This window comes from Nematolebias whitei, chromosome 15 (genome assembly GCF_014905685.2).
Source record: "Nematolebias whitei isolate Nwh7 chromosome 15, NemWhi1, whole genome shotgun sequence".
Classification (NCBI taxonomy): Eukaryota; Metazoa; Chordata; class Actinopteri; order Cyprinodontiformes; family Rivulidae; genus Nematolebias; species Nematolebias whitei.
In genome coordinates this window covers 31724165-31733910 of record NC_056512.1, presented here as the reverse complement: position 1 = coordinate 31733910, position 9746 = coordinate 31724165, and the positions used below count along the sequence as shown (strand labels likewise).

General features: G+C 39.5%; 1 protein-coding gene across 1 annotated transcript in view; it reads left to right on the top strand.

Annotated features, from left to right (window-relative positions):
- The window catches only part of coro7 (coronin 7), a 116294-nt gene that overhangs the window by 100402 nt on the left and 6146 nt on the right, over positions 1 to 9746 (top strand). The window contains exons 4-21 of the mRNA XM_037688550.1: positions 1694 to 1748; positions 2603 to 2660; positions 2739 to 2884; positions 2993 to 3091; positions 3176 to 3271; positions 3373 to 3535; positions 3627 to 3802; positions 3920 to 4028; positions 4205 to 4291; positions 4504 to 4646; positions 4841 to 4945; positions 5118 to 5203; positions 5408 to 5549; positions 5651 to 5740; positions 5851 to 5967; positions 6055 to 6190; positions 6318 to 6409; positions 6558 to 6644. Coding sequence (XP_037544478.1) covers positions 1694 to 1748; positions 2603 to 2660; positions 2739 to 2884; positions 2993 to 3091; positions 3176 to 3271; positions 3373 to 3535; positions 3627 to 3802; positions 3920 to 4028; positions 4205 to 4291; positions 4504 to 4646; positions 4841 to 4945; positions 5118 to 5203; positions 5408 to 5549; positions 5651 to 5740; positions 5851 to 5967; positions 6055 to 6190; positions 6318 to 6409; positions 6558 to 6644 — 1987 coding nt within the window. The remainder of the gene's footprint in view (positions 1 to 1693; positions 1749 to 2602; positions 2661 to 2738; positions 2885 to 2992; positions 3092 to 3175; positions 3272 to 3372; positions 3536 to 3626; positions 3803 to 3919; positions 4029 to 4204; positions 4292 to 4503; positions 4647 to 4840; positions 4946 to 5117; positions 5204 to 5407; positions 5550 to 5650; positions 5741 to 5850; positions 5968 to 6054; positions 6191 to 6317; positions 6410 to 6557; positions 6645 to 9746) is intronic.

The window sequence follows — 9746 nt, the reverse complement described above, 5'->3', positions numbered from 1 at the left end:
GAGAGAGAGAGAGAGAGAGAGAGAGAGAGAGAGAGAGAGAGAGAGAGTGAGTATAGGATAGTATTTGTATAAGTAATGTAGTTCAGATCATTCCTGATTACTCCTTACATTTCTAAGCACATTTTGTTTTCTATCACTTCTTTTATTTCATTTTCCTTTTAAATGCTTTTATATGAATGTATATTGAAGTCTGTACCTCATCTGTGGTTTTTGTTTAAAACAGGTCTCTCTTGTAAATGAGTACTCGTGACTCAATGAGACTAACATGTATAAATAAAGGTTGATTGAAGTGTAAAATATATTGTAATTGTTGATCTATCTTACCTTTAGAAATATATTTGGCTTTTAAACGCCACACCTTTGTCTATATTCTTTTAAGGTGGTCTTTCCCTGGCTTTTGGAGGGTCTTCTAGTTTTATTTGGAACTTTGCTGTATTTTTACTCATTTTTCCTGTCCAGACATCTATTTTCAGAATTTGTTATAATCTCTTTACTTAAAATATGTTATTTTGCCAAACTTTGTAATTGTTGACTTTTTTTTTTTTCTTTGATGCATCTAAAGAAACATAATTTATATCTTGTTGTGACAGGCTGTTATTAACAAAGTGCTCAAAGGTATAGTTGAAAATATGTTCTTTTCTGAGTTATCTGTTGTGTGTAAACGCAACACTGGTTCATTCTTTGAGTTTAAGAGCCGTTTTATGTCTGAATGATTCATCGCTCGAGCATTTTTTTTAGATGCCTTAACAAACAAACAGAAAACATTCTTCAGAAAATGGACGCACACTGATAATATCTGATTTCTTGTCACTGTCAGCTGAGCCAAGAATATGAGCGGTGATGATGACAAGACAGAAAGGTTTTGCTTAGATCCATGCAGATAAATTGATGACATGTAACCTCATGCTTTTTAACTTTACTGTGGCATCTTCCGCTCACAGCAAACCCTTAGGTTTTACTGTTTGTTGTAAGAAATGTCCCCAAACTAACTCTGTCATTATATTGTCATATACATCATTGACCTGTCAGCCTCCGGTGGGTTTCCCCTGAAAGTACAATTATCTAAGGTCGTTATCATAAACCAGTCACTGGAAGTGCCACTCTTCACTTTAATCAGCTCGGCCCTCTTTTATCCTGTTCCCGACCCTGGAAGCCTTACACACTGCCCGACTGTCGCTGACGTTTTTATGAGAGCGAAAAGGTTTTAGAACGGTCTGTGAGACACTGAGGTTGAGAGTAAGAGAGATTTACCAGCATTTGCAGAAATATTTCCTGTTTGGTTGCTCAGTTCTACTTTCCTCATTAATTCCTGAGTCCTGCAGCTTTCAATCCTCTTAGTTTATGAGAGGAAGCAGGTGACTGTGGACTTGTTTGGGCTTGTGCTGATGAAGGTTTGAGGTGCAGCTAATCAGGTTTATGTGACAGAAAATTAATCTTGCTTTATTAACTATAAATTAATACATTGTAAACTGTCAGGTTTGGTACTTTACTACATTTCTTGTTTTACATGATGAATTAAATATAATTTGGGTTTGTCTGTTGGTTCCTTTTTTAGCCTAAAATTGAACAAACAACACCACCTAGTGGTAATTTTATAAAGCTTCAACCCACTGAACCTCTGCCTTCCTGCTTTAATACATGATGAAAGTTTTTATTTACCTTTACTCTTTCTCTTGTGTCTTTTTAATTGCAGGATCCTGATCCCCCTGTTTGATCACGACACCGGGCTGCTCCTACTCGCTGGCATTGTAAGCTTTTAATAGTTACATTTTTTAGCTCTGTTGTGAAAGCTCTAAAGAATGACTTCCATATTAATTATTTTGTGCTGGGCAAAAGTCATAAATCATCACTCATTTCTTTGGGGGTTTTTTTCCTTCCAAGGATCCAGACGTACTTTTAATTTTTTTAAAGAGGCCTCGATTAATAATTCTTCAGAATATTCAGACGTTTCTGTTAGGTCTTCAGAAATATAGTTTCCTGTTTGTGAAGCCACTTAATTCTAATTTTTAAATAATATAAGCAAAAAAAAAAAAGGCTCAGAAACTCAGAAGATTAACCTTTTTATGTTGACAGAACAGAAAACTTAGTCAAAAACTCATTTAAAATTGGATCTTTTGGCACAAGTGGTTCATTTCTGCCACTTAATCTGAAAAAACTAAAGGAAACACAGTTTGACATACATAAGTCTTTTAGCACCAACAAAGTGATTCCCAGTGAGTTATTATCTGAACAGCAGACATACAGAAGATTAACTGCAGGATGAGGCATCTCTCAGGTTCTGCATTGATCTTCACTGGATATGTTCATACTAGACACTTTTTCTTGTCCACTTTCTTCACAATAAGCTGTCTTAGTCAGGTACTTTAAAGGGTCTTCAGAAAATATTCAAATACACTGATCAAGACTGTTTCTATAAGATAGCAAGAAAGTCTGGCTTCTTGGAAACTTGGGTGGTTTTAAACATCTGCACACTGCAAGTTGCATCAATTCTTTGTTTCAAAACCAAAATGTATCATTGTAGTTCTTATTTGATCTTTATCTTGCTGTGATGGATTGACTTTACTTTTAACTTTTATGTAAATATATTTTTTTTGTCTCTTAGGGAGACACTGGGATTGATTGTTTTGAAATCTCCTCTTCTGAGCCTTTCCTATCTCAAGGTGAGCCTAGGATTTTATCTGTCTGCTTAGAGAATCTGTTTTATCGTAGTGATCGTCTTTCTGCTTTTATTTGATCAGTGAGCCACTGCCTAACTGATGCCTCGACACGAGGGGTTGCCATGGTGCCCAAGCTGGCGCTGGATGTCCTGTCCTGCGAAGTGATGCGTGTTTTTCAGCTAACAGACAGCTGCGTCGTGCCAGTCAGCTACCAAGTCCCTCGTAAGGTAGACGAGCTCACACACGCAGCAGACTCGTGATCTGTGGAGGTGCTTCGCTTCTTCTTGTGGTTTCTTAATCGATGCACTTGTTTTGTGTGACGCGATGTCCTGCAGCACTCAGGCCAGGAGTTTCATGAAGACCTTTACCCAGACACAACGGGCTCAACTCCAGCAATGTCTGCTGAGGAGTGGTGGAAGGGAGGGAACAAGCAGGTAACAGACAATCACCCCCCACTACCACCACCACACACACAATACTCCATTCTGTGCAGAACAGGCAGCTCTGTTTGTCCTCAGGTGGAGAAAGTCAACCTCCATCCAGACAAACGGCCCAGACCACCAACAAAACAGACAGCAGGCAAGAAGGACATGGTCAGTGCAGAGAGCAACCAGGTGAGAGACAGGTTTATAGATTTATTAATAATATTATTATTAATTATTATTATTATTATTATTAATTAAGAGACTTGACAATCGTCCTCCTGCTTTTCCAGGATCAGCCTCGTAGCTGCTCCACCTCCAGTAGTTCCCTGAGCACCCCCAGCAGCAGCAGCGCTGCCGTGTCCCGCTCACCTTCTTCCACTTCCGGCCTGTCCTCAGGCTTCGTCCCCAGTCCAAGTCCCAGCCAGAGCACCAAGACTATTCAAAGTTTGCTCGGTAAAAATACACACACGCCTGAAGTCTGGTGTCCAAACGTTTATAATGATCTTTTTTTTTTAATTTTGTTTGTTTGTTTGTTTGTTCCCAGGACCATCGTCTAAGTTTCGACACATTCAGGGCGTGGTGATGCATCGGGACACGCACATCACCAACATCCGCAACATCAACCTGACTACGCCTGGCGAGTGTGATGGCTTCTGTGTGAACCGTCAGCGTGTGGCCGTGCCGCTCGCCATCTCTGGAGGCCAGATTGCTGTGTTTGAGGTGCGTCAGCTGCTGGGGGGGTGAACAAACCAGAGTTTTTTAAGAAGTGAAGCTGTTGCTGGTCCTTTCCTGCTCTGTTTTACTGCTTTTGCGTGAACTTTTGATTCCTCTCGTCAGCGCTCTGATCCAGGCAGGCTTCCAGAAACAGCCTTCCCCACCATCCAAAACTCTGTAAATGTGGCAGACTTTTCCTGGGACCCCTTTGACACACACAGACTCGCAGTGGGTGAGTTGAGCCATAATAACAAACAAGCCCCGGATGTTTTTTAATACTCAGGTGAAAAATTCACACTCTCAAAGCCAAATTTAATATTTATTGTGATTTCATCTAGGCCTCATTACCTCTTTACTGTATGTGTGAGTCTATCGGTGTGTATTTAAAATGAGTGTGTCCCTCTTTAGCTGGTGACGACGCTAAAATCCGAGTGTGGAGGGTACCAGAAGGTGGACTGAAAGAAACCATTGCTGAGCCTGAGCTCATCTTGCAAGGTGACAGGAAAGAAAAAATTGTCCCATCAGTTTTCTCTGTTTTCACTGATGCTGTGATTCTGAGCTCAGCTCAGTTTGAAATGTTACAGTAAATAATTCAAGTAATTAAAAAGGAGCAATAGTTGCAAGAGAGCAAGACTTATCTCAGTGAGCATGACCCTCCATAGGAAGGCGATGATGACAGTGAAGTTGACTGCTGTGATTCTTTCTAGGCCACACAGAGAAGATCTACTCCATCAAGTTTCACCCTCTGGCCAGTGGAGTACTCGTGTCTTCCTCCTACGATTTCACAGTCAGACTGTGGAACCTGGAGAGTGGAGACCAGGTCAAACTTCTCACCGGACATGAGGACCAGGTGGGTGACCAAGAAGCACAAAAAAACAAAATAAAAACTTGAATTTAGCTCAGAAGAACTGGTAAATTGTTGCTAATTCTTAAAAAAAGTTGTTTTTATTCAGTTTGTTGATGGAATAAACTGACCGTGAGGATTTAATGCTTTTAAAGTCCAGAAGTTTCGTGTTTTTCATGTTTCTTCTTGTTTATGTTCAGGTGTTCTGCATGGCGTGGAGCCCAGATGGAAAGCTGCTGGCCACAGTTTGCAAAGATGGAAAAGTTCGCATCTATGACCCTCGCAAGTCCCCTGCACCTGTACAGGTACGCATGATGAAACTCTACAAAGTACTGAGACTTGGCTTGAAGAGTACAAATGGTTTGAAAGGACAGTCACCTCAGCTTTTAGGAAGAAATAAAAAAACTAACCATTATCACTTCTTTTTTACTGATTTTTAGCTGATGTGTTTTTTTTAATTTTTGTATTTGTTCCCAGGAGGGCCCAGGTCCAGAGGGCCACAGAGGGGCTCGTGTTGTTTGGGTGTGTGATGGCAAGTTCCTTCTGGTGTCTGGATTTGACAGGTACTAAAAATTATGAACGCATTGGGTAAAGTGTAAAACACATAAATTAACTTGGATTGATTATTCTGGAAATATTGAGACCTTCTTACACAAAAATATATATATATTTTTTTATAATTATGACCAATCTGCTCCAATCCTGATAATTTCTTTGCTTTCATTTCAAAGAAAACCTCACTGTTCATCCTTTTTGTCCTCCTTCAGTCGAAGTGAAAGAGGACTCTACCTGTACTCCGCTGACTCCCTGTCCTCCGGCCCCATAGCTTGCACTTGTCTGAACGTCTCCCCCTCCACTCTTATTCCTTTCTACGACCCCGACACCAGCGTTGCGTTTCTCACTGGAAAAGTAAGAACGTGACAGAAAACGTTGAGAAACTCTTCAGCCGACGCTGCACGAGTTGTATCAAACAGAAGATGAATGTAAACGTGGATTTTTCTGTTTTTCAGGGTGACACCAGAGTGTACATTTACGAGCTGGTTCCTGAAGAGCCGTACTTTATTGAGTGCAGCAGTTTCAACGCCCCTGAGCCTCATAAGGTCAGTTGATCTCATGTGTTGTGTTACATCTGATTTCTGCAGTGTGCGTCAGTGCAGCTTGAAATGAAATTGTTACAACGTTAACCAGATAAAACTAATTCTGCCTGCAGGGGTTGGTCTTTCTGCCTAAAACGGAGTGCAATGTGCGTGATGTGGAGATCGCCGTGGGACTGATGCTCACCAAGACCACCATAGAGCCGGTGGCCTTCAGAGTGCCCCGGGTCAAAGTGAGACAACTGCATCGCATCTGTCTGCTTTTCCCCTCCTGTTTTTATCGCTAATAAACTAAATATGCTTCTACTTGGGGTTTTCAGAAAGAGTTCTTCCAGGACGATGTGTACGTTGACACAGCAGTGTGGTGGGAACCTGCTCTGACCGCCTCAGCCTGGCTCTCTGGATCCAACGGCCAGCACAGAAAGATCAGCCTGAAGCCCAAAGACATGACGCCAGGTGCAACAGGGACACAACCCAGAGCTCTACCTCTTTGTGGAGATGCTTCCTGTGCCGTCTGCAGGTCGGCATGTCCCTGTACGTCTGAGCGCTTCATTCAGTGTGCGTGTTTTTTATTTTCCTTCAGTGAGCGAGGCGCCCAAAGAAGCTCCAGTGAGGAAATATCTGCCTTCGTCTGTTTACCTGGAGGAAAAAACTGATGAACAGAAAAAAGAGGAGGTGAGCAGATGTTTGCTTGCTGCAGTCATTCAGTTTATCTTCTTTTACATGTTAAAAAACACTTACACAAGTAAAAATACCTGGAAAAAAGAACATACCAGTATATTCACATGATATGTGACACTAAATATGTGTCTGTGGGCTTTAGCTGCTGAGTGCCATGGTGGCTAAGTTGGGGAACTTGGACGACCCGTTGCCGCAGGAATCCTTCGAGGGTGTTGATGAAGATGAATGGGTGAGTGAACGTATGATGAGGGGGTTCTACGCAGTCTTCAGAAAGATGGAGTTAATTTTTATTGTGTTTATGTCTGGATAAACATGGGATCAAAAGGTAAATAAAGTAAAGAAACGTTTGTTTTTTTAGGTTTTTTTTTTTTTTTGCAAAGACGTAAATCAGAGCTTCAAAGAATTTACTTGCTCAAAAAAAATGTTAAATAGTGCAAGAGGAGTGTGTTCTACATTCCTTATATATAAAATATATGTATAAAAACTGAATCCCCACATTACTCCCATGCAGCATGCACGACTTATACATTGTACATTTTGTTAAATTAAAAAATAACAAGACTTAAACTCTTTGATTAGGCCCATAAACTTATTAGGAATTCATTCAGAAGTGCCGTTCCATGTTTTTGTTCTTTGTTTCTATTTTTTAATATTTTGAAGTACATAATAAAATCCTGAGCACTATTCAAACATTCACTGTAAACTTACAGTAAATGTTTGGATAAAGACTCTGAACGTGGCCCCAAAATAATGTAAAAAATCTGAGGATTTAAGTTTGGGCAGCTAAAATATGTAAAAATGGAAATTGTATAGAAAGGTATTTTAGTAGTAGAGAGACATTACTTCAAAAAAGAACACAATGTAGGAACTCTGTGTATATTACAGGTTTCTTTGTAAATGTACTTTTCCTCACTTTGGTCTCCGTTTCTTTCAGGATGATTAACGAGGACATCGTTGTCTGTTCAGCAAAGAAGAGAGAACGTCTTCAGAGTTATTTTAATGTTCCTTTTTCCGAACGAGTCACTCACATCTTCTGACGTTCTTCAACAAACCTCACAGCCAACTGAACACAAAACAATAGTGCACATTGTGGAAAAAATGCTGATACCAACACAATGTAACACCCTCTGCTTTTAGTATTGTATCCGTAAGGTTTTAGAAAATCACGATTCACTTTGATTCATGTTGATTTTAACATAAAATTGTGTGTATTTGTAGGTCAAATCTAAATGTCAAAAAATGTTTCTGTATTAAGAAAAAAACCATGGCAACATTCAGAATGCAAACCAAGAATATCTGAGTCATATTTCTGATAATCTGCAAATCAAAGTCAGTTTATTGTGAATAAACGCACAGTCAGTCAGTAAAAATAATTGTTTTTGACAAACCCACACATAACTGGATGAGTATTTTAGCTTCCATTGTTTTCAGTGGTAGTGATTTGATAATTAACACTGGGATATCCTGATATAAAGGAACAACTGTGTTTAGGTAAGCTACAATCTTTTTTTATTTTCATGTAAAGTTGTTAGATGCTCCTCAGTTCTTGGATGTTTACTGGCCTGTCATACGAACAAGTTCACAGTGCATTATTTGAAATATTTAACCTAATGCATCTGCATAAAACCCAACATTGTCTTCCAGTTTGGTCGGTTAAAACACAGGGTTACTGTAACGGGTTTAAACTTCAGGTGCAAAAACCCTCTTAATGATACAACAGGGTCGTCAGCATTCATGTTTGACCATGAACTGGGATTTCTAAAGTCAGCAGCACTTGTTTTTTATTAGTATGCCAAACTTAAAAGAACATTTTAACATGGTAGAGGGCAGGTAGATGTATAAGAATGTTGTTTTTATTCATTGGGGGCCTTTTTATACTTTAAGATGTTTTTTCTCTTTGTTTACCTGTAGTTTACTTTATTTTTCACTCTTGGAAATATGATGACAGTTTTGTGGGCTATTACTAGATGAATTTTCTTATGTCTCTTTGACTACTAGTAAGTGATGGTGGTGTGAAACGATCAAACAGCACAGTGTTATAGCCAGTCTTTACTTGAGGCTGCAGCAACCAAGACAGATGTTTACACCCTCTGATGGACGGGGTTGATCAGGCTGGTTCAGTCGTGCATGGTTGGGTTGAAAACGTGTGACTGTTGCCAAATTAATGTTTCTGATGTGAATCTCAGTGATACGTGTTGTTTGGTATTTTTGAACTGGATTAACTTGCCTTGCTCTGTGTTTTAATACTGTTTTTATACAGCAATTAAGATGTTTTATTTCTGTCTTTAGGTAGTACAGGTTTGTGGACTGTTTTCTAATCATCTTGCAATAAACACCTCATGAACTCAGTTATTTTTGTCTCTGTTTTTGTGTTGAATATTTATTCATGATTATGATCTGTTCTTGTGCAACAAAAAATGTCAATAAAAATGGTACTAGTGATGAAGAAGTTATGACGTTTAGACCTAAAACATTACCCCTTTCTGAAGTTTGTGTACAGTAATATAAAGTGATACCCAAGTAAAATAAATACATCAAATGCTTGTGTATAATGAAACTAAATCTTAAAATATCAAAAGCGACATGTCTGTAACAACACTGTACAGAGCACTAAACATAATAATTTCAATAAACGTGTTATTTTGATCATAATTCAAGATTCCTTTCTAACATCGAGGAGGGTCCAATGTAGGCTTTAGATTTTTGCTCATTGTCAACAAAATTCCAAATTGTAGTGCAATTCAAACTATGTATATTTAAAAGCACAATGTTCTGCACAAAGATCTACACTCTACCAGCTTGAAAGCTTTGGTGCAATAAACTAGAGATTTATAAACTAGAGCGGCAGGAGGTGGCCTGCCTAATGTTGGGGGGCAGGTTGTTCCAGAATTTGGGGCCCATGACTGAAAATTTCTGATGATCACCTCTAAGCTTCAATCTTGCATTTGGAACAGCCAAAAGCAGCTGATCAGATAATCTCAGGACATGAGAGGGAACATACGGTTCCAGTAGGCCATTTAGGCACTTATAAGTCAACAGGTGAATTTTAAAATCGATTCTAGTACGGACAAGGAGCCAGTGAAGGGAGGACAGAACTGGTGTAATATGCTCAAACCTGCGAGTTCTGGTTAAGAGCCGAGCAACATTCTGGACGAGCTGGAGACGCGAGATGGAGGCCTGTCTGAGCCCAGCATAGAGTGCATTACAGTAGTCCAGTCAGGTCATGATGTCACATGATTATTATGCTTTGCTGTGGTAGATTTTTTTGTTTGTTTGTTTGATGCGTCAAAAATTTCTCACACCGTCCTTGACAGTGTGAGAGTTCTTATAT